The sequence below is a fragment of the Macaca nemestrina genome, chromosome 13, assembly GCF_043159975.1.
Source record: "Macaca nemestrina isolate mMacNem1 chromosome 13, mMacNem.hap1, whole genome shotgun sequence".
NCBI classification, from domain to species: domain Eukaryota; kingdom Metazoa; phylum Chordata; class Mammalia; order Primates; family Cercopithecidae; genus Macaca; species Macaca nemestrina.
The window spans coordinates 61,382,936-61,406,953 of NC_092137.1; the positions used below are offsets into that span (position 1 = coordinate 61,382,936).

The window sequence follows — 24,018 nt, forward strand, 5'->3', positions numbered from 1 at the left end:
CACAGCTATTAAAAAAACAAGGACAGGCTTTGCGCAGTGGCTCACTCCTGTCATCCCAGCGCTTTGGGAGACTGAGGTGGGAGGACAGCTTGAGCCCAGGAGTTCAAGACCAGCCTAGGCAACATAGTGAGACGTCATCTCTACAAAAAATAAAATTACCCGGGTATGGTGGCAAGCCTTATGGTCCCAGCTACTCGGGAGGCTGAAGTGGGAGGACTGCTTGAGCCCAGGAGGTCGAGACTGTAGTGAGATAAGATCATGCCACTCAACCTGGATGACAAAATGAGACCCTGTCTCAAAAAAAAAAAAAAAAAAAAAAAAAAAGGACAATGACGATTTCTGTGAATTGAAATGGAAAGAAAACTATATAGAGCAAGATACTTTCATTCAAGAAATACAAACAAGAATCTAATAGATTCTCTTTAACAGTACAGTTTATTTACTATTTTAATTAACAATATGTCCACATTAGTCCAAAAACAAATATATGTATTTATTTTTGCAAAAAGAAACAGAGATGTGGCTGGGCATGATGGTTCACGCCTGTAATCCCAGCATTTTTGGGAGTCTGAGGCGGGCGAATCACAAGGTCAGGAGTTCGAGACCAGCCTGGCCAATGTGGTGAAACCCCATCTCTACTAACAACACAAAAAATTAGCTAGGTGTAGTGGTGGGTGACTGTAATCCCAACTACTCAGGAGGTTGAGGCAGGAGAATCGCTTGAACCTGGGAGGCGGAGGTTGCAGTGAGCTGAGATCGCGCCACTGCACTGCAGCCCAGGCGACAGAGTGAGACTGCATCTGAAAAAAAAAAAAAAGAAACAGAGATGTACCAAAAATAGTGAAATAGGTTATCTCTGGGGGACAGAGGAAGGAATAGGTGGAAGGGATAGAGCTGAGGAAGCTAGACTTTTCTAAGCATAACTTTTTACATAGTTCTGACTTAAAAAATTTTTAACTTTGAAATTATAGATTCAAACCAGGTGTGGTGGCTCATGCCTGTAATCCCAGCACCTTGAGAGGCCGAGGTGGGCAGATAGCTTGAACTCAGAAGTTCAAGACCAGACTAGGCAACATGGCAAAATCCTGTCTCTACAAAAAATACAAAAACTAGCCAGGCGTGTTGTATGCCTGTAGTCTCAGCTACTTGGGGGGCTGAGGCGGGAGGATCCCTTCAAACAGGGAGGTCGAGGCTGCAATGAGCAGAGATCATACCACTGCACTCCAGGCTGGGCAACAGAGACCCTGTCTCAAAACAAACAAAAACAAAACAATGTGACTTGCAAAATAAGGCATTGGAGTTACTGCTCTCTTAACATGAATGCTTTGAATTGTGTCTCTGCTTGTCACCCTTGACCTTTTTTACACCCTGGGGCAATGTGCCATTGTTAGACAAGGAGGAGGACATATATACCTTCCTTTTGGAAAAAGGATGACTGTAAAAGCAGAAATAAGAAAAGAGAAGCTGTGCCTACAACACTGAACATGCTTTTAGGCAAGTCAATTTTAGGGAAGAGTTTATATGAAACTGAAGATCTGGGAATTGATCCCTTAAGAAGAAAGTCTGTGTACGCTTTGAAGGCCACTGGTGTACACATGCCTTTTTGCCTACTCCTTTTAATTCTTACAACCTACTCTAATTGCGCCTCTGTCTCCACAACTATGTCGAACATACTTTTACAAAGGCCATCAATGACATGCACATTGCTAAACATACACAAAAAATCATGAGCAAGTAGTTACAAGCTTCAGGACATATAAAAAGAAATTCTAATGCAGAAATTTTATCCAAAGTTTCACCCATTTTATAATCAATATTAGTAAAAAAGACGAAGACACATGGGCCAGGCGTGGTGGCTCACACCTGTAATCCCAGCACTTTGGGAGGTCGAGGTGGGTGGATCACCTGAGGTCAGGAGTTCGAGACCAGCCTGGCCAACATGGTGAAAACCCATCTCTACTTAAAATACAAAAATTAGCAGGGCATGGTGGTGCACACCTGTAGTCCCAGCTACTTGGGAGGCCAAGACAGGAGAATCACTTGAACCTGGGAGGCGGAGGTTGCAGCGAGCCAAGATCGCACCACTGCACTCCAGCCTGGGTGACAGACTGAGACTGTGTCTCAAAAAAAAAAAAAAAAAAAAGGCTTGAGACATGGAGTACATTAGTTTAGGGACAGGTCTCCTGACCTAGCCAGCCCCAAGCAGGAGTGACATAGTTGTAGAGGGGTGCATTTAAGCAAACCTGGCTGGTCCATTTTCTGAACTAGACAGTCCACTAGAATTTTGATGAAGCATCTCATCAGTTATGGGCATGTTGATGAAGAGTCAACTCTGTAAAATGTTTGAAGAGATTTATTCTGAGCCAAATATGAGTGACCATGGCCCATGACACAGCCCTCAGGAGCTCCTGAGAACATGTGCCCAAGGTGGTTGGGGCACAGCTTGGTTTTATACATTTTAGGGATGCATGAGACATCAATGAAATACATTTAAGAAATACATTGGTTTGGTTCAGAAAGGCGGGGCAACTCAAAGCAGGGACTTTCAGGCTATAGGTAAACGTAAACATTTTCTTTTTTGGGATGGAGTCTCACTTTGTCGCCCAAGCTGGAGTGCAGTGGCACAATCTCTGCTTACTGCAACCTCCATCCCCTGGGTTCAAGCAATTCTCCTGCCTCAGCTTCCTGAGTAGCTGGGACTACAGGTGCATGCCACTACGCCCGGCTAATTTTTTGTATTTTAGTAGAGATGGGGTTTCACCACGTTGCCCAGGCTGGTCTTGAACTCCTGAGGTCAGCAATCTGCCCGCGTTGGCCTTTTAAAGTGCTGGGATTAGAGGCATGAGACACTGCGCCCGGCCAATTTAAATATTTTCTAATTGACAATTGGTTGAGTTGACAATTGTCTGAAGACCTGGGATCAATAGGAAGGACATGTTCAGGTTAAGATAAAAGATTATAAGACTTCAAAAGGTTCTTCAAAGGTTCAAAAGGCATGCACCTGTAGACCCAGCTACTCAGGAAGCTGAGGCAGAATTGCTTGAACCTGGCGTGGCGGAGGTTGCAGTAAGCAGAGATGGTGCCACTGCACTCCAGCTTGGGCGACAAAGTGAGACTCCGTCCCAAAAAAGAAAAAGAAAAAGAAAATGTTTACGTTTACCTATAGCCTGGAAGTCCCTGCTTTGAGTTGTCCCGCCTTTCTGAACCAAACCAATGTATTTCTTAAATGTATTTCATTAATGTCTCATGCCTCCCTAAAATGTATAAAACCAAGCTGTGCCCCAACCACCTTGGGCACATGTTCTCAGGAGCTCCTGAGGGCTGTCACAGGCCAAAGTCACAAAAGGTTCTTTTGAAGTCTTATAATGGCTGCCCTTAGAGATGACAGATGACAAATGTTTCCTATTCAGACCTTTAAAAAGATGCTAGACTTTCAGTCTCTTCAGGTTTGGGAGGGTCTGGAAGAAAAAGATCTAGCAACGTTAATAGAGATTCTTTACAGATGCATATTTTCCCCCACAAAGCACAGCTTTGCAGGACCATTTCAAAATATGGCAAAGAAACATGTTTTGGGGTAAAATATTTTGACTTTCTTCTTTGTCACATAATATCATGCCAAAGTCAGACTGGAAAGCAAGTCACCATATATAGGGTTAAATAAAACTCATCTGATGAGAATTTATGGTTTGTAGGGCATGACTCCCCAAACCCCTTAGATAGGAATTTGGGCAAGATTAAAAACAAAAAAAAAACAAAAAAACAAAAAAAAAAAAATCAGAGCTTAGTCCTGAGGTAGCTTCTGAAATGGTGGGAAAGACTGTGAGATTTGAGGAAACATTTGGTTCATCAGCCATTGTTCTTAAGAGATACTGACATTTCAACCTATTATAAAGAGGGAAATTTAAAGTATTAATGTGTTGGTAGGACCTGTTTTTTTTTTTTTATTTTTTTATTTTTTTTAATTCACTGGCCCCTAAAGAAACTTCTCTCTCAGGCCACAATATAACCAGATACCAGACACCCGAGATGTTTTGGAGGGAGGGTCGTGGAGCCAAGATTGCAGCTCCTTATTGAGGAAAACAGTCCTCAAGGATCCACAGTCATTTCTCCCGTGTTCAGCTTGAAAACCTTGGGCAACTTCTGGAGATTTCAACCTCTCACAAATGTAGAAACGTGACTGGCGCAGCATCCTTTCCGGAATTGGTGGTGTCTTTCTGTAAGGGTTGAATTTCCATCCCATCAACCAAATCGGGAAAGCCGGAGCATCCTTTTCTCCAAGAATGACAGGTGGTTTCTCTCAGGCTTTTCTGTCCTGGCACCTTTCTCTCCAATGCAGTCTATGAAATACATTATTTTTTTTTTGAGACTGAGTCTCGCTCTGTCGCCCAGGCTAGAGGGCAGTGGTGTGATCTCGGCTCACGGCAAGCTCTGCCTCCTGGTTTCACGCCATTCTCCTGCCGCAGCCGCCCGAGTAGCTGGGACTACAGGCGCCCGCCACCACGCCAGCTAATTTTTTGTATTTTCAGTAGAGACGGGGTTTCACCGCGTTAGCCAGGATGGTCTCGATCTCCTGATCTCATGATCCGCATGTCTCGGCCTCCCATAGTGCTGGGATTACAGGCGTGAGCCACTGCGCCCAACCTGGAATATTTTAAAATATGTAGATTATTAACCCCTGACACGCTTGAAAGTCCTTTATAACCAACTTCCTCCTCAATATAAAATATTAATGTAATTTGGCCGGGCGGGGTGACTCACGCCTGTAATTCTAGCACTTTGGGAGGCCGAGGCGGGTGGATTGCCTGAGCTCAGGAGTTAGAGACCAGCCTGGGCAACACGGCGAAACTCCGTCTCTACTAAAATAAAAATTAGCCAGGAGTGGTGGCTCGCCTGTAATCCCAGTGAGCCGATCGCGCCACTGCACTCCAGCCTGGGGACAGGGTGAGACTCCGTTTCTAAAAAAGAGAAAAAAATTAATGTAATTTTTAATTTTTTTCCACCCTCGCTGTCCTGCTCCTAACAATAATTTTTTTTTTTTTTTTTTTTTTTTTTTTTGAGACGGAGTCTTGCTCTGTCGCCCAGGCTGCAGTGCAGTGACGCGATCTCGGCTCACTGCAAGCTCCGCCTACCGGGTTCACGCCATTCTCCTGCCTCAGCCCGAGTAGCTGGGGCTACAGGCGCCCGCCACCCCGCCTGGCTATTTTGTATTTTTAGTAGAGACGGGGTTTCACCGTGTTAGCCAGGATGGTCTCGATCTCCTGGCCTCGTGATCCGCCCACCTTGGCCTCCCAAAGTGCTGGGATTACAGACGTGAGCCACCGCGCCCAGCCAACATTAATTTTTAAAACTCGATTTAGACACCGTTTGGAGAGGGCCAGGTGCTGAATACCTGCTGATGTAATGCGGTGTATTTTTGTTTGAGAGCCACAGGAAGATGCCTTGTGGCTGTTGTACTGGTATTCCCTCTTCATAGGAGGGATGGTGCCTCTGGACATCTTCCGACAGCAGGGTCCCTGGGTGAGGTTAGCAGCGCCAGCCCGGGTTAGCGGAAGCAGCCTTCAGTTCTCCTAAGAAAAGAGGTTTGTCAGCATGCGCCGCGGATTTTCTGTTAGGGAAGCCGATGGGGCGCGGCTCCTTGGAGCATGCGCACACAAACTTTCCGCTAGGAATCAAGCGAGCATGCGCACACAGAAGTTAAGGTTTGGGCGCGCTATTTGGAGCGTGAGCGGTCAGGTCCGAGGACATGTTGACGTCGTCCGAGAGTCTGTTAAAAACCTGCTCTGGCCGGATTCCAGACTCGAGGGGGAAAGGCATGGTATGTTCGTTTTATAACAGGAGTTTTAGCGTCGTCTTTTTTCCTTGGATAAGTTTTTCCAAATATAAATATATTAAATATTCATTTTAAAATATCTGAGAATTAACAGGCAGCAGTGCATTAGACAAATAGGCAAAGGACTGGGGTGCAAAGTTCACAGAAAAATAATAGTTCAAAATAGACTTTATATATGTGAAAAGATGCTTAGCTGCATGTTTTTGTGTTTTTTTTAAAATTTAATTTAATTAATTAATTTATTTATTTGAGATGGAGTCTCACTGTGTTGCCCACGCTGGAGTGCAGTAATGCAATCTCGGCTCACTGCAACCTCCGCTTCCCAGGTTCAAGCGATTCTCCCACCTCAGCCTCCTGAGTAGCTGGGACTACAGGCAGGTGTCACCACGCCAAGCTAATGTTTGTATTTTTAGTAGAAATGAGGTTCACGATGTTAGCCAGGCTGGTCTCAAACTCCTGACCTCAGGTGATCCACCCGCCTCAGCCTCCCAAAGTGCTGAGATTACAGGCATGAGCCACCACGCCTGGCCTGTTTTGTTTATTTTGTTTTGTTTGTTTTGTTTTGTTTTTCTGAGACAGGTGGCACGATCACAGCTCACTGCAGCCTCCACTTCCCAGGCCCAAGTAATCCTCCCACCTTAGTTTCACCAAGTGCTAGGATTACAAGCCAGCATCAGTTTTAATAAGAATGCAAATCATCATGATTGGTAAACATTGAAACGTTTGGTAATATACTAAATATAGGAGGATGTAAGGGAAACAGGTGCCGAGTTACAGTGCTAGTAGGAGCTGAATGCAGCAATCCTTTGTGGTTATCAAAACCACACTGAATAACATTTGCATTTTGACCCAACAATCCCACTTTGGGGAATTTTGCCTCCAAATACACTTGCTTACATATAAAGTAATATGTGTAGGAGGTTATTGATTATAATAGCAAAAGATTGTAAACTACGCGAGTATCCATCAGAGGACTGATATTATAAACTATAGTACATATGCACAATGGAGCATTGTGCAGCTATGAAAAAGAATGAGGAATCAGTTCCCAATATACTAATGTGGAACCATCTCTAGCATATCTTACTAAGTGAAAAAAGCCCAGGTGCCAAACAGTGTATAAATTATGCTTTTGTGTAGAAAAAGATAAATGAGAGTATATGATCCTTATTTCCACATAAATTCTGGTAATATACTCAAGAAACTAATAATCATGGTTTCATATGAGATGGAGGGTAGGACTGAAATAGGGTGAGAGACTTCTTAATGTGTACCTCATTATAACATATTGTTTTTTGAATTATCTGAATGCTGTTCATTGAAAACAAAAATAAGACTACAGTAACTTTTTTTTTTAAAAAGCTAGACACGTATAATATAAAAAAAAGGGGCCAGGTGCGGTGGCTCCTGCTTGTAATCACAGCACTTTGGGAGGCTGAGAAGGGCAGATCACGAGGTCAGGAGATGGAGACCATCGTGGGCAACGTGGTGAAACCCCGTCTCTACTAAAAATACAAAAATTAGACAGGCGTGATGGCGCATGCCTGTAGTCCTAGCTACTCTGGAGGCTAAGGCAGGAGAATCGAATCGCTTGAACCAGGTAGTCAGAGGTTGCAGTGAGCTGAGATGGTGCCACTGCACTTCAGCCTGGTGACAGAGCAAGACTTCATCTCAAAAAAAAAAAACAAAAGCAAAAAACTGGAGGCTGGGTGTGTGGCTCACACCTGTAATCCCACCACTTTGGAAGACTGAGACAGGAGGATTGCTTGAGCACAGGAGTTGAGACCAACCTGGGCAACATGGTGAAAACCCGTGTCTACAAAAAGAACATCAACAACAACAACAAAAAAACAAAATTAGATAGGAGTGTGGTGGCGAGCACCTGTAGTCCCAACTACCAGGGAGATTGAGGTGGGAGGGCCGGTTGAGCCCAGGAGGCAGCGGTTACAGTGAGCTGAGATCCTGCCACTGCACTGCAGCCTGGGTGACAGAGGGAGACTCTCAAAAAAAGAGAAAGAAAGAAAAAAGGTGAAATTATGGAAGATTTTTCCTTTCCTTTTTTTTTTTTTTTTTTTTTTTTTGATAGGATTTCCTCTGTTGCCCAGACTGGAGTGCAGCGGCGTGATCACAACTCACTGCCCAGGCTCAAGTGATCTGCCGGCCTCAGCCTCCCAAAGTGTTGGGATTACAGGGTGAGCCACTGTTCCCAGACAAGAATATTATTTTATATGTTTTTAACACACAAGAGTTTTCTTGGAATAACAAGAGTTCATCCAAAGTGTTTTGCCAATTTACATTTCCATCTGCAATATAGAAAATCTTCCCCTTGCTGCATGTCCTCACCAATTCTTAGAATTGACAGACTACTTTTTTTGTCAATCTTGTGGTATAAAATGTTACCTGATTTTGTTTTCACTTTGCACTTCTGTGATTATTAGTGAGGTGAGCCTCTTATATTTATTGCCCATTCATGCTTTGTCTTTTGGGAAGTACCTTTTTTCTGTTTTGCCTTTCCCTTTTTCATAGGAGTTTTAAAAAATGTATTCTATATGTTGATTCTTAAAGATTATTTGTGTGGCAAATATTTTCTACCAGTCTGTGGGTTGCCTTTTTGTTTGTTTGGTTTTTGTTTGTCCTGAGACTGAGTCTCGCTCTGTCGCCCAGGCTGGAGTGCAGTGGTGCCATCTCGGCTTACTGCAACCTCTACCCCATAGCTTCAAGCAATTCTCCTGCCTCAGCCTCCTGATTAGCTGGGATTACAGGTGCCTGCCTCTGCTCCCAGCAGATTTTTATATTTTTAGTAGAGATGAGGTTTCACCATGTTGGCCAGGCTGGTCTCGAAATCCTGACTTCAGGTGATCCACTCACCTCGGCCTCCCAAAGTGCTGGGATTCCAGGCATCAGCCACTATACCTGACCTGGAAAGGAATATTTTAATAAAATTATTTTTATTGTTTTACTTGTTTTGGAAATAGAGGAGAGGTTTTTTTTTTTTAACTAATTTTAAAATCTGACCCTAATGTTTATTACTCATTTGGATATCCTCTTGTGTGAAGTGCCTGTTCAAGTCTTTTGCCCATTTTCTATTGTTTTATTGATTTACAAGAATTCTTTATATATTCTGAATACATGTCCTTTGTACATAGTCTTTGGCTTGTCTTGTCTTTTTTCTTTTTTTTTTTTTTTTTGAGGTGGAGTCTTGCCCTGTCACCCAGGCTGAAGTGCAGTGGGCACAATCTCAGCTCACTTCAACCTCCGTCTCCTGGGTTTAAGCGATTCTCCTGCCTCAGCCTCCCGAGTAGCTGGGATTATAGGTGCACACCACCACACCCCGCTAATTTTTGTATTTTCAGTAGAGACAGAGATGTTGATAATTGGCAGGCTATGCCTGTGTTGGGGCAGGAGGTCTTTGGGAAAACTTTGTATCTTCTGCTAAATTTTGCTATGAACCTAAAACTGCTCTAGAGAAATAAGGTCTTCAAAACAAACAAGAAGTCCTGCACAATCTGTCTAACCTCCTGGTACAAATGTGAGTGCAGATAAGCTTCAAGGGCAAGGTGATACTCACAAACGTTGCTTCAGATATGAAGCCTAACCATGGAGACCAAAAAATATCTCCCCTCTGACTTCAAGCATGGCCTGTGTATCTGTATTCAACAAGAATAACATTTTTGCAGGGGATTAGAGTCGGGAGAGTGAGTGAGGTTTTCTCCAGAGTGGGAGTTAACCAATATGTAGCAGGAAGGGTGTTTCAGGGCCTTAGGTGTGTCCTTTTATAGCTTCATAGTCCTGGATGCTGTAATAAGGCCTCCTGCAGACCTTAGTTCTATTTCACAGCTGCCTAGGGTGTTTATAAAAGTGCAACGCCGAGGTTTATTCCAGAGCTAAAGGCAGAAAAACTTTTGGCCCTTCGATGTACCTCAGCACTTGCGAGGCTGTCCTGGTCCAACTGAAAATAGGGATGCTGTGGACTTTCTGGGCCAACTTCCCTGTCTAGATGTTGGGTGCCTTGTTTTTAATTTCTTTTTTTTTTAGATGGAGTCTCACTCTGTTGCCCAGGCTGGAGTGCAGTGGCGCAATCTTGGCTCACTGCAACTTCCACCTCCTGGGTTCAAGTGATTCCCCTGCCTCAGCCTCACGAGTAGCTGGGATTACAGGCATGCACCACCACGCCTGGCTAATTTTGTATTTTTTTAGTAAAGACGGGGTTTCTCCATGTTGGTCAGGCTGGTCTCGAACTTCTGACCTCAGGCAATTCACCCGCCTTGGCCTCCCAAAGTGCTGGGATTACAGGCATGAGCCACCATGCCCAGATGATGTCGGGCTTCTTGATGGGGGAGCCCAAAAGAGGCATCTCAAGGGTAATTTTCATGAAGGCAGATTTGAGTCAACAGACGAAGTGGCTTAGTCTAGTTCTTCTTGTCCCTGTGTTGGAGATGGCCTTTCCTGGGACTAGGTAGCTGTTATGGTCATATTGCGTAATACTGGATCTGCAAAGATCCCATAATGGTTAATGGAAAAATATTATGGCAAGTCATGGATATTCTCTGTAGGGCCAGGTGCTGAGGGTTGGTGAAGTTGTCCTTTGGGGTTAGATCTCGGTTCTCCCTTAGGCCGAGAGTCAATAAACTAAAACTCAGCCACGTTCCTCTGATCCAAGTTCTGTGCCCCAGAGATCTAGGATTCCTGGGATGGAGGTGCACCTGGCCTTCCGTTTTCTTTTAGATTCTAGTGAGGTCTTGACTATCCAGGATTCCTCCTAACATTAAGAGCACCTCCAGCAAGAGTATAGCTGGTGTTACTGTATAAACTCCCCTTGATGGGAAGCCTACCTCTTGAAGGTACCTTCTTGATCTTTATAAGGAGTGAGAGCTACAGTGAGTCCTGCACTAAGAGGATCATCCTGTGATGTTGAGAGGGAAAATGGGCCTCCTGGACAGAAACACTGAGACACATTGGGGCCTGCTGTAAGATCCACATTGGTCCTCCCTCCACATGTTCCATCACAGAAGCTGTGTTGTGTGTTCCTTTATGCCTACATATAGTCAGTCAGATGCAGCTACAAGAGGAGACATGAGAAGATCAGGAAAACAAAGCTGACTGTCCTCATAGGCCCTAAAAACAGGAGGCCCTGCACACCACATAGGGCCAGTGGGAAAGCCCCGCAGCATGGAGCAGGAGGTAGAGGGGGCAAGAACTAGAGGAGAGAATAGGTCATGGTTTTTGTTGGAGTTTCTGAGGAAACTCAGTTTCTCAAGATTGGCTAGTTTGAATAGTTTCAGGGCTCTGCTTGGCCCCAGGGATGCTGAAGGCAGAGGAATATTGTCTCCTGGGGTGTGCTGGCCAGATGGAGGAGACTTGGCTCTGGATTGGTTGGTTTCATATCAGAGGGATGCCACAGGCCGCACCCTTTGCTTTCACTAAGAATTGGCTAGTCCCAGGAGGGGCAGCCTCAGCTAGAAAGGTTTTTAAGATGTCAAAACAGGCTGGGTGCAGTGGCTCGCGCCTGTAATCCCAGCACTTTGGGAGGCCGAGGCGGAAGGATCACAAGGTCAGGAGCTCAAGACCAGCCTGGCCAAGATGGTGAAACCCCGTCTCTACTAAAAATACAAAAATTAGCCAGGTGTGATGGCAGATGCCTGTAATCCCAGCTACTTGAGAGGCTGAGGCAGGAGAATCGCTGGAACCCGGGAGGTGGAGGTTGCAGTGAGCCGAGATTGCACCACTGCACTCTAGCCTGGGTGACGGAGCAAGACTCCGTCTCAAAAAAAAAAAAAAAAAAAAAAAGATGTCAAAACATCATAATATACAGAAGATCATACATACATACATTGTATACATATGATATACAATACATCATAATATACAGAAGATCAAAATATATAAATACAGGCTGTACTAGATACGTATTGCTACATAACAAGTGACTCCAAAACGTAGCAGCTTAATGCAAACATTTATGAACTGTTAGCTTCTGTGTGCTTGGTGATCCTGGCTCAGGGTCTTTCTAGAGGTTGCAGTCAAGATGTTAGTCTGTAGTAATCTGAAGACTCATTTGGGGGAGAATCCATTTCCAAGCTTCTTCACATGGTTGTTGGCAAGAAGCCCTAGTTCCTGGCTGTTGGAAGGAGGTGGGGCTCAGTTCTTCAACATGTGGGTCATTCCATGGGCTGCTTGAGTGTCCCCACAACACGGCAACCGGCTTCTCACAGAGCAGGTGACCTGAGAGAAAAGGCAAGGAGGAAGCCACAGTGCGTTTTATGACCCACTCTCAGAACTCACAGGCCCTCCCTTTTGCTTCATTTTAGTCATTAGAAGAGATTTACTACTATAAATCCAGTCCACACTTGAGGGAAGGGAGGAATATTAAATAATTAAAACCATCACAAAGTCCAACACCACATTGATCTCCACAAATTCAGCCCAGGTGCATTGTGGCAAAGGCCACACTGCCCTGGTTTGCCGCAGATCCAGTGATTTCAGTCTCTTGGAGACAATGGTATTTAAACCATGAAGCTTCTCCCTTTTGTGGATTAGAGATGTGAGATTTCTGACGCATCAAGGTGAGTCTCATTTGGAGTCTGCACAAAGTTGAGGCTCCCAGGTTTCCCAGGGTCAGGTTTTCAGAAGGCCATGTTTTAAAGGCTGGGGCTAGAACAAAGAGTGTGTTAAGAAATGCAGGACAGGGATCCTGCCAACATCAGTTTGTGGAGTGGACTCTCTCCTTAAAGCTACCTGGTAGCCTGACTGTGCTGTTTACTAAACATTACCAAGCATCATTATAAATGAAGGGAAAATAGAAGTGAGGACAGACAGGAGGAAGACAATTTAAAATGTTTCAGTAAATCAGTAGTAGAAGGATAAAGATGTGAAATTTAAAATGTATAAACTGGGTGCGGTGGCTCACGCCTGTAATCCCTTTGGGATTACAGCACTTTGGGAAGCTGAGGCTGGCAGATCACCTGAGGTCAAGAGTTCAAGACCAGCCAGGCCAACATGGTGAAACCCCATCTCCACTAAAAATATAAAAATTAGCTAGGCGTGGTGCTGCAGATGTGTAATCCAATCCCAGCTACTCAGGAGGCTGAGGCAGGAGAATCTCTTGAACCTGGGAGGCAGAGGTTGCAGTGAGCTGAGATCATGCCGTTGCACTCCAGCCTGGGCAATAAGAGCGAAATTCTGTCCCCCCCCCAAAAAAGAAAAAATTAGAATTCAAAAGTTCAAGTTCCAATAGTGGGTCATCCTACAGTATACTTGATCAGTGCTTTACAAAGCTGTCAAGGTCATCAAAAACAAGGAAAGTTTGAGAAATTGTTACAGCCAAGAGGAGCCTAAGGAGACATGATTTCATTGTAATATAGTGTCCCGAATGGGGTCCTGGACCCAAAAAAGACAGGTGAAAACTAAGAGAATGTGAATTAACCATGGGCTTTAGTTAATAATAATTTATCAGTATTGGTTCATAAATCATAACGAATAGATCACACTGATTTACGATATTAATAATAGGGGAAAATGGGGGTGAGGTATATGAGAACCCCCTGTACTGTCTTCTCAACTTTTCTATAAATCCAAAAACATCCAAAAAAATTGTTTTAAGTCTGTTTTTGCCCAACAGTTACCAAAATCTTTACAGAGAGGAAAACATCCCCTTGAGCACTAGGTTACCAATCATGAGCCGTGAATATTTTTAGTGTGTGCTTAAAAAGAAACAGAAAAGGCCAGGCTGGGTGGCTCACACCTATAATCCCAGTACTTCGGGAGGCCAAGGTAGGCGGATTGCTTGAGGTCAGGAGTTCGAGACCAGCCTGGCCAACATGGTGAAACCCCGTCTCTACTAAAAAAAAAAATACAAAAATTAGTCAGGTGTGGTGGTGCATGCCTGTAATCCCAGCTACTCAGGAGGCTGAGACTGGAGAATGGCTTGAACCCAGGAGGCAGAGGTTGCAGTGAGCTGAGATCAAGCCACTGCACTCCAGCCTGGGCAACAGAGTGAGACTCTGTCTCAAAAAAAAAAAAAAAAAAAGAAACAAAAGTTTAAAGTGTTTGACTAATCATATTTAAGCAAGTTCCCAATACAATTAAGTTGCTCAGATGACAAATTTGTGATTCAGGGGTTTCTTTTAATTCAACAAAGAGAAATAAAGACTCCTGTGGTTAAGAAAGACTTTGACATCTACAAGAAAAACTAATTTCTAGGCTTGAGAAAATTGCTTTGAGTCAGAAAATATGTTTTATTTCCCATTAATTGTTTATGAAATGTTTCTACTATTTTAACAATTTCAGTCTCATCACCAATGAATTTTTTTTCCTCTTTTGATTTTTTTCATCCTCGCCTCTACATCCCCCCAAAAAGCCAGAATAGTTGTTTGGCTATTCAAATGAATGTGATTTATTATCTCCCTTTTGCAAGCTAATGAGATAGATTATAAAGAAATCAAGGTTGGTTGGTTGGTTTTTTTTTTTTTTTTTTTTTTTTTTTTTGAGACGAAGTCTCGCTATGCCGCCCAGGCTGGAGTGCCGTGGCCGGATCTCAGCTCACTGCAAGCTCCGCCTCCCGAGTTTACGCTGTTCTCCTGCCTCAGCCTCCCGAGCAGCTGGGACTACAGGCACCCGCCACCTCGCCCGGCTAGTTTTTTGTATTTTTTAGTAGAGACGGGGTTTCACCGTGTTAGCCAGGATGGTCTTGATCTCCTGACCTCATGATCCGCCCATCTCGGCCTCCCAAAGTGCTGGGATTACAGGCTTGAGCCACCGCGCCCGGCCTAACAGTTTTTAAACCTAAAGCAGAACATTGCTTTTTTCTTAACAAAGGTTAAGAGGAGACTGAATCTCGAGAATTAGAAATAAGGCCGGGCATGGTGGTTCATGCCTGTAATCCCAGCACTTTAGGAGGTCAAGTGGGAGGATTGCTTGAGCCCAGGAGTTGGAGACCAGCCAGGGCAACATAACCAGACCTTGTCTCTACAAAAAAAATAAAAAATTAGCCAGGCATGATGGCATGTGCCTGTAGTTCCAGCTACTCGGGAGGCTGAGGTGGGAGGATCACTTGACCCTGGTAGGTTAAGGCTGCAGTGAGCTATGATTGCACTACTGCACTCTAGTCTGCACAACAGAGCAAGACCCAGTCCCAAAAAAAGAAATTAAGTAAAAACATATTGAAGAAAAGGGAATTAATAGAAGTTAAAATAATCGGCTGGGTTCTGTGGCTCATGCCTATAATCCTGGCACTTTGGGAGGCTGAGGAAGGTGGATCACTTAAGCCCAGGAGTTCAAGACCAGCCTGGGCAACATGGCAAAACTCTGTCTCTTTTAAAAAAGAAAATAAAAATCAAAACATAAGATATTTGGAGCCAAAAAACAATGAAACAAAATGGATGAGATTTAGAATAAAAGATGAGCCAGAGGCCAATAAATTTTGAAAATAAAACATTAATATTTTAATATCAGAGTTGTGCTCACATATATATGTACAAATATGTCCATCAATGCTATTAATAAAAGCAGTAAGTTGTCCAACAATAAGAAAGTAATTGGCTGGGCATGGTGGCTCACGCCTGTAATCCTAACACTTTCAGAGGCCAAGGTGGGCAGATCGCTTGAGCTAAGGGGTTTGAGACCAGCATGGGCAACATGGTGAGACCTCGTCTCTAAAAAAATACAAAAAGTTAGCGGGCATGGTGGCATGCACCTGTAATTCCAACTACTTGGGGAGCTAAGGCAGGAGGATCGCTTGAGCCCAGGAGGTGGAGGCTGCAATGAACCAAGATCGTGCCACTACACTCCATCCTGGGTGACAGTGAGACCCTCTCAAAAACAACCACCACAACAAAAAGATTCTAGGTATTTAGTCTCCATTTCTGTGTTTTGTTGCAGACCAATGACAATTTAGGGACTACACCAGTCTATAGATCTACTTAGAGTAGTAATAGTGACCAAATCCCTCAAATATTTGATTGATTGATTGATTTGAGATGAAGTCTCACTCTGTCACGTAGGCTGGAGTGCAGTGGCGTGATCTCGGCTCACTGCAACCTCCCATCTGCCTCCCAGGTTCAAGTCATTCTCCTGCCTCAGCCTCCTGAGTAGCTGGGTTTATAGGCCCACACCACCACACCTGGCTAATTTTTGCATTTTTAGTAGAGACCGGTTTTACCATCTTGGCCAGGCTGGTCTCGAAGTCCTGGACTCAAGTGATCCACCTGCCTCAGCCTCCCAAAGAGCTGGGATTAACAGGTGTGAGCCACTGTGCCTGGCCTGGAGAGAACCTATTTAATGCTCAACAAGTCAGATCGGGAAATGGCAGATGGGTGCTATGACTCTTGTATCAGGGCTCAGAAAAGGAGGCAGTGTGATGCTCGTTGCAACGCTGTGTTGGTCAGGAATCTTGGGGTGCAATGCCCATGAACCCCAATTAAACCAGCTTAAGCCAAAAAGAAAAGGCATTGACTCATACAGCTGAAAGTCCAGCTTTCAGTCCACACTGTAAGTCAAGACTTCAGGCATAGCTAGATCAAGCAGAGCCCTTTTTAATTTGTCTCTCTCCATACTCTCAGCCCTGCTTTCTTCCATGCTGGAAGTTCCTGCAAATATCTTAACACTGAGGTTAATTAAGCTGATTTAGATCACATGTTGACCCTTCAACTGCGGACTATCCTGATCAGCCAGGCCTGGGTCCTGTGTCCACTGCCCCTGGTTTCTAAATTCAGGCAGCTGAATTCAAGAGTCCTTTGAGTGTCCTCACTCATCCTGTAATTCCTGGATCACGTTTTTGTCACAGGATTTCAACAGATCACATGGTCAAGGCCTTAGGGAGGTGGTTGGGGATTCACATATGCCCTGGACCATCTGGAGCCCAAGGGCTGCAGACCCTGTCACCAGGAGTGCACACCCTCTGGCCACCATAGCAAAGAAGTCTGCAGGCAGGAGGTAGGCAGTAGGGCAGGACTGCTTATTCTGTATGGAAGAGGCAATATCTGACCCCAACATGACAGATTCCAGGAGCACGAGAAAAGCCCCCCTTGCTCCGAAGAGAACCCTTGCTCCCCCATCTTCTGGTTAGTGCCTGAAATTCTACCATGACCGTCTTACTTTAACCTTAGGCCCACGTTAAGGTATAGATATCCATGAGAGTTACTGTCAAGCATTCTTGTTGTGAAGAGTTAGAAAACAGGTTTTGTTAACAAGAGGGAATAAAAATCAGTGTAGGGTAGGAGATGAGAAATTACAAAGACTATGAAAGACCTTGGGGGTAGGAGGTGAGAAATTGCAAAGACTGAAAGACCCTGTCACTTCCCAGCATGCTTGGGACCGGAGCTGGACAGGGCAAGGGGTTGGGATATAGGTAAGTGACAAGGTGTTTTCTATATCAAGCGAGAACTCGGAGAAAGCACGATTGGAAGTGTCACTGAAATGCCAGGGGTTCTGTCTAGGTCTTGCTGTCGGCCGCTCAGAAAGCCAATCACTGAGACAACGAGTATTGCCAGGGAAGAAGGCTTAGGCTTTAATCTGGTGGTGCAGCTGAGGTGAACTGGAGATAAAGTCTCAAATCTCTCTCCCCAGTCGATTAAAATTGAGGGATTTACATAGTGGGGAAGGCGGAAAAACAGGAATTAGGGAGAGGTAAAGAAGCAGTCAGGATGGGGAGTCTGGTGTCTCATTGTCTGGAGGTAGTGATCTGATGGGTTTTAGTTCCTTGCCTGAGGGTCAGTTTCCTGAGGAAGAAACTCTGATGAGATGAATCTGTTTCAAGTTTTAAGACCAGGGAGAGTCCATTTCTATGTTTGTTCAACAAACTATAAATATTAGCTTATTAGCTTTATGGGACAATTGGGCTGATTTCAAAAGGAAGCCCAATGGATGGTGATTGCATAATGGAAGGGAATCCAAGAACCAAGTCCTTTTTTTTTTTTTTTTTTTTTTTTTGAGATGGGGTCTCACTCTGTTGCCAGGATGGAGTGCAATGGTGTGATCTGAGCTCACCGCAACCTCCACCTCCTGGGTTCAAGCAATTCTCCTGCCTCAGCCTCCAAAGTAGCTGAGACTACAGAGGCGTGCCAACACACAGAGCTAATTTTTTGTATTTTTAGTAGAGATGGGGTTTCACCATGTTAGCCAGGATGACCTCAATCTCCTGACCTCATGATCCTCCTGCCTCAGCCTCCCAAAGTGCTAGGATTACAGGCTTGAGCCACTGCACCTGGCCTTTTTTTTTTTTTCAAGATGAAGTCTCTGTCACCTAGGCTGGAGTGCAGTGACACGATCTCAGCTCACTGCTACTTCTGCCTTCCCGGTTCAAGCAATTCTCCTGCCTCAGCCTCCCAGGTAGCTGGGATTACAGGCGCACACCACCATGCTGGCTAATTTTTGTATTTTTAGTTGAGACAGGGTTTCCCATACCAGGCTGGTCTCAAACTCCTATCCTCAAATGATCCTCCCACCTTGATCTCCCAAAGTGCTGGGATTACAGGCGTGAGCCACCACACCCGGCCAAGAACCAAGTCTTAAAGGATTGAGAGGTGGGACAGGTAAAGGGCTGAGGTAGGGGTAGGACATTCACAGTGGGGAAACAAATTGAACGAATGAGTGGAGATTGAAATAAAATCTGTATGTGCTGGTATTTTTATTTTTGCAATGCCTGCTGTATACCTGGCCACTTTACAGACAAATTCCCTTTTCTTTGTTCCATAAATAATTTTAAAAATTGTGATAAAATATACATAACATAAAATTTACCATTTTAACCATTTTTAAGTGTGCAGTTTGGTGGTATTAAGTATATTCACATTATTGTGCTACCATCACGTGTCCACCTCTAGAACTTTTTCATAATTCTAAATTGAAACTCTACAGCCATTAAACACTGATTTCCCATTTCTTCCTCTCTGCAGCACCTGCTAGCCATGATTCTTCTTTCTGTGTCTATAAATTTGACTATTTCAGGTACTTCATATAAGTGGAATCATACAACATGTGACCTATCATGTCTGGCTTACTTTACTTAGCATAATGCCTACAAAATTCATCCATGTTGTAGCATGTATCAGAATGTCATTCTTTTTTTTTTTTTTTTGAGATGAAATCTCACTCTTGTTCCCCAGGCTGGAGTGCGATGGCACAATCTTGGCTTACTGCAACCTCCGCCTCCCAGGTTCAAGCAATTCTCCTTTCTTGGCTCCCTGAGTAACTGGGATTACAGGCACCTGCCACCAGGCCTGGCTAATTTTTGTATTTTTAGTAGAGATGAGGTTTCACCATGTTGGCCAGGCTGGTCTAGAACTCCCCTCCTCAGGTGATCCACCCGCCTCGGCCTCCCAAAGTGCCAGGATTACAGGCGTGAGCCACCGTGCCCAGCCCAGAATTTCATTCCTTTTAAAGCTGAATAGTATTCCATTGTGTGTATACACCACATTGTTTTGTTTTGTTTTGTTTTTTAGATGGAGTCCCATTGTGTCACCCAGGCTGGAGTGCAATGGCATGATCTCCACTGACTGCAACCTCTGCCTCCCAGGTTCAAGCAATTCTTCTGCCTCAGCCTCCCGAGTAGCTGGGATTACAGGCACCTGCTACCATGCCCAGCTAATTTTTGTATTTTTAGTAGAAACAGGGTTTCACCACGTTAACCAGGCTGGTCTTGAACTCCTGACCCCAGGTGATCCACCCGCCTCAGCCTCCCAAAGAGCTGGGATTACAGGCATGAGCCACCATGCCCGGCCACCACGTTTTATCTATCCATCCTTCGATGGACATTTTGGGTTTTTCCACCTTTTGGCTATTTTGAATAATTCTGCTATGAGCAAGGGTTTACAAATATCTATTTGAGTCCCTGCTTGCAATTCTTAGTGTATGCACCCAGAAATGGAATTACTGCATCATATAGTAATTCTTTACTTAATTTTTTGAGGAACTGCCATACTGTTTTCTACAGTGACTGTACCATTTTACATTCCCACCAGCAATGCACAAGGGTTCCAATTTCTCCATATCCTCACCAACACTTTTTTTTTCTTTCTAAAGTAATAACCCCCCTATTGGGTATGAGGTAGTAACACATTGTGGTTTTGATTTGCACTTCCCTAATGATTAGTGATGTTGATCTTTTTTTGTGTGTGCTTATTGATCATTTGTGTATCTTCTTTGGAGAAATGTCTTGAAATTCTTTGCCTGTTTCAAAATTGGGTTTGTTGTTGTTGAGTTGTAGGATTTCTTTATATATTCTGGATGTCAGTCCATTAATAGACTATGTGATTTACAAATATGTTCTCACCATTAAATATTATGTTGTTGGATTTTCACATATGGCTTTTATTATGTTGAGGTAGTTCTAGTTCTCATTTGTTGAGTGGTTTTATCATGAAAGTGTGTTAAATTTTGTCAAGTGCTTTTTCTGCATCAGTTGAGATGATAATGTGTTTATTTTTCACTTTCATTCTGTTAATGTGATATATTACATTGGTTGATTTTTGTGTACTAAACCATCTTTGCATTCCAGGAATAAGTCCCACTTGGTCACGGTGTGTAATCCTTTGAATATGTTGCTGAATTTGGTATCCTAGTACTTTGTTGAAGACTTGTGCATCAATATTCATAAAGGATATTGGTCTGTAGCTTTCTTTTTTTGTAGTGGCTTTGGTATCAGGGTAATGCTAGCTTCATAGAATGACTAGTAAGTGTTCCCTCTTCCATTTTTTGAAAGGTTTGAGAAAGATTGGTGTTAGTTCTTCGTTAAATGTTTGGTAGAATTCCACAGTGAAGCCTTGAGCTCAGGGCTATAGAGAGGGATTTCATAAGAAGGAAGCAGACCAATTGTTCATGGTCTGTGAAAGAAGCAATAAAAGAAACAGGCTCAGGTTAGGAAAGGAAAGGTGGTGTTTGGAGAGTAGGGAGAAAATCCTTGCCCAAAGAATGGTCAAGGCAGTTTCATATGGCCTCTAACCTGGACCTCTCAGAGGAGGGGATGAACAGGCCACAGCCTCGTGGTTCTCCAGCCTCCAGGTGATGGGCTGGGGTTGGACTGGCTCTCTGGTGTCTCTAACTCAAGGGCTCCATGATTCTGTGATGTCACTGAAGAGAGAAGAATGGGGAGCTGGGCTCAGCTCCAGCTGTTCCGATTCCTCTCTCCTCTGGATCCTGATAGTTTTTGGGGTGAGGGAGGTGAGCTGCGTGATCACACGTGTCCCAGCTCAGTCTCCCCTCTGGCCACCTCAGCCCCCACCACAGTTATGGAGAGAAACTAGCCAGTGTGAGTCAACTGCGCAACAAGCAGAGCATCTTTCATGAAGCTGAACTGACCAAAAGAACAACAATGAAAACAGCTTTTTGTTCCTCTGTTTCTAGAAAACTTAAAGAACAAGAGAACTACATTCAAATTGAGTTGGAAAAGAATATTTGGACAATCTGTGATTGTGAGAGTGGATGAGTCTTCTAGCTAAACCTATGAGCTTTGAAATCACAGCAATCACTTTCTTCATCATCCTTCTAATTTGCTTCATTTGCATCCTCCTTTTATTGGTGGTTTTTTTATATAAATGGTATAAATCCATGCTGATAATTGGGATCAGATTTCAAGTCACATTAGCAAATGTATCTAGAAATAATGTAAACAATTTAAAATAGAACAAGTAATGATACCATCATTATCTACTTTTTTCATTTCAGCATTTTAGAAATGCTGATATGCTGTTTAAAAGTGAAGTTTCTATGCCACACCTTAAAATCAGGGCCATTTTTCCTTTTCTGAATTTGTGGCTTGTTTGTTTTCAGTTTCCAAGGCAGGAAAGGTAAAGAGACAAAGAAAGTGCCTTGTACAGATGCAAACGGAGGTGTAGACTGTGCAGCTGCTGAAGTGGTGACAAGCAATCCAGGGGACCATGAAAGGCGAGTGTGGCGCAGGATATGTCAGAGGCCATTTTGTGCGTGATAGTGGGGATGAGGATGCATGAATGTTTAAAACTCTACCGATTAATTTTCTAGGGTATTAATGCAAGTCATGAATTTGGATGTGCCGATGAGGCCTGGCATTCTTGTCCAGAGACAGAGTAAGGAAGTGTTGGCCACACCCTTAGAAAACAGAAGGGACATGGAGGCAGAAGAGGAGAACCAAATAAATGAGAAGCAAGAGCCTAAGAATGCTGGAGAAACTGGTCAAGAAGAGGTGATACGTTTTTCTACTCTCAAGGAGCAGTTTAGAATTTGTTTGATTGAAAAGAAGGTACATTCCTCAGCTAGGTATAATAATAGGAGATGGAGGGCCAGGTGCGGTGGCTCACGCCTGTAATCCCAGCACTTTGGGAGGCCAAGGAGGACAGATCATGAGGTCAGGAGATCGAGACCAGCCTGGTCAACACGGTGAAACCCCTATCTCTACTAAAAATACAAAAATTAGCCGGGCGTGGTGGCACACACCCATAATCCCAGCTACTTGGGAGACTGAGGCAGGAGAATCACTTGAACCCGGGAGTCGGAGGTTGCAGTGAGCCAAGATCGCCACTGCACTCCAGCCTGGCGACAGAGCGAGACTCCGTCTCAAAAAATAAAAGTAAAATAATAATAATAATAATAGGAGATGGAGTTGCCTGTAACTTAGGTTTGTAGGTAGAATGAGTCCAATGCCCACAGTCATTTAAGCCATTCTAGTTGCTTATCAGTTCATGTTACTAAACCATTACATATGCCAAGTCTAGAAACTTGCTTAGTCTTCATTCTTATATTTGTGTTTTTCTTAATAATTCCCCTTCAGTTTGTTTTTCTCAAAATCCTAGAATCTTAGAGCTGTTAAGAGATTATCTAGTGATCCAACCCTCTCCTGTTTCCAATAAGAAAATGAGATGAATTGTTTACCTCTCCACTGTGGCCAAGCTTAGGCCCACACTGTGGCCCCCTGTCCTAGCTCTAGGGTCCTACAACAGCACACAGCATGGCTGGGGCCTTCTTGAGCTCCATGTCTGGGACTCCCTAATAAGAACAACTCACATGCCCTCCCACCGCATGGCCATGCCCAGTCCACGACAGAATGATGGTCCTGATGGCTCTTGGGTTTGACCGCTTCGTGGAGAGAATTACATGTCACCAAATGTTATTTGAATATGTCAGTGTATGCTTTTATAACCATAAAAATGTGAAAATGTGATAGATTATTGCTGCTTTTCTGTATCATTTAGAAATGCTTTTTCTGTGTATCGTTAACAGTGTACATATAACCTGTAATTTTAAAAGCAGGGCATGTCATAAATTGATTATTTGTTTATATTGTTTGTCCCATTCTCTTGCAGGATGATGGTTTGCAGAAAATACACATATCTGTCACTAGAACTCCATCAGCTGTTGAAAGCCAAAAAAGACCTTTAAAAGGAGTGACATTTTCTAGGGAGGTAATTGTTGTGGATCTTGGAAATGAATACCCTACACCTCGAAGCTATACTCGAGAACATAAAGAGAGAAAATGAAGCTCAAAAAAGGGTAAGAGTGAAAGAAAATGTAACCTTTGACTAACATTGAAATGACTGAGGGTACAAAATCATGTTGAAACAACAAAACAATGGGGAATTAAGCAAATAAAGATAGTATTTTACCTTTGTGCAGAAAGAAGTGGGCCATATGCAAAATTCTGTAAGTAAAATACTTAGAGCTTGAATATAGTTTTTTAAAAATTCAAATCTGAGTTCAAGAAATTGATTTTATTGCCCTTAAAACTGTCTACTCAAACACCATTCTGGCATGTGAATAAAGTGATTTTTGTTTGTACATATGCCTGTTATGTACATCATTATTCAAGGGGGATTTTTTGAAATAATACATGTTCTGCATCCTCTGATCATAGGCATTCATGACCAAATAACATTACAGCTGTCATCACGGAAGCTTCCATAACTGTTGTCTTCTACTACATAATCCCCATTGAACTCAGTCCTGAAATGTTTCTTGTACTGACCACTGCTTTTTAAAAATTGGTACAGGCTGGGCGCGGTGGCTCCTGCCTGTAATCCCAGCACTCTGGGAGGCCGAGGTGGGTGGGTCACCTGAGGTCAGGAGTTTGAGACCAGCCTGGCCAACATGGTGAAACCCCATCTCTACTAAAAATACAAAAATTAGCCAGGCACGGTAGCGCGTGCCTGTAATCCCAGCTACTCCGGAGGCTGAGGTGGGAGAATTGCTTGAACCAGGGTGCCGAGATTGTGCCACTGCACTTC

General features: G+C 43.7%; 1 protein-coding gene and 2 long non-coding RNA genes across 7 annotated transcripts; 1 reads left to right on the top strand and 2 right to left on the bottom strand.

Annotated features, from left to right (window-relative positions):
* Positions 1-419: 419 nt before the first annotated feature.
* LOC139357866 (uncharacterized) lies at positions 420-5,644 on the bottom strand. 2 transcript variants are annotated; one of them, XR_011611774.1, is made up of 3 exons: positions 5,390-5,644; positions 4,015-4,641; positions 420-800 (listed from the first exon to the last, which is right to left on the bottom strand). It is a non-coding gene; the product is annotated as an uncharacterized lncRNA (long non-coding RNA). The 2 variants fall into 2 exon arrangements; XR_011611773.1 differs by lacking the exon at positions 420-800 and having other exon boundaries at positions 3,914-4,641; positions 5,390-5,643.
* An 86-nt stretch (positions 5,645-5,730) lies between these two features.
* C13H2orf74 (chromosome 13 C2orf74 homolog) lies at positions 5,731-23,574 on the top strand. Of its 4 annotated transcripts, none has more exons than XM_071076774.1 (5): positions 20,934-21,071; positions 21,167-21,234; positions 21,593-21,706; positions 21,803-21,983; positions 23,101-23,574. In XM_071076774.1, the coding sequence occupies exons 4-5, from the start codon at positions 21,810-21,812 to the stop codon at positions 23,272-23,274; spliced, it is 348 nt and encodes a 115-aa protein (XP_070932875.1). In that variant the 5' UTR covers positions 20,934-21,071; positions 21,167-21,234; positions 21,593-21,706; positions 21,803-21,809; the 3' UTR covers positions 23,275-23,574. The 4 variants fall into 4 exon arrangements, with proteins under 4 accessions (XP_070932877.1, XP_070932876.1, XP_070932875.1 ...); XM_071076773.1 differs by having other exon boundaries at positions 20,938-21,071; positions 21,167-21,360; XM_071076776.1 differs by lacking the exons at positions 20,934-21,071; positions 21,167-21,234 and adding an exon at positions 5,731-5,815.
* LOC105465101 (uncharacterized) lies at positions 11,770-20,912 on the bottom strand. Its single transcript, XR_977293.2, has 2 exons — positions 20,766-20,912; positions 11,770-12,475 (listed from the first exon to the last, which is right to left on the bottom strand). It is a non-coding gene; the product is annotated as an uncharacterized lncRNA (long non-coding RNA).
* Positions 23,575-24,018: the final 444 nt, after the last annotated feature.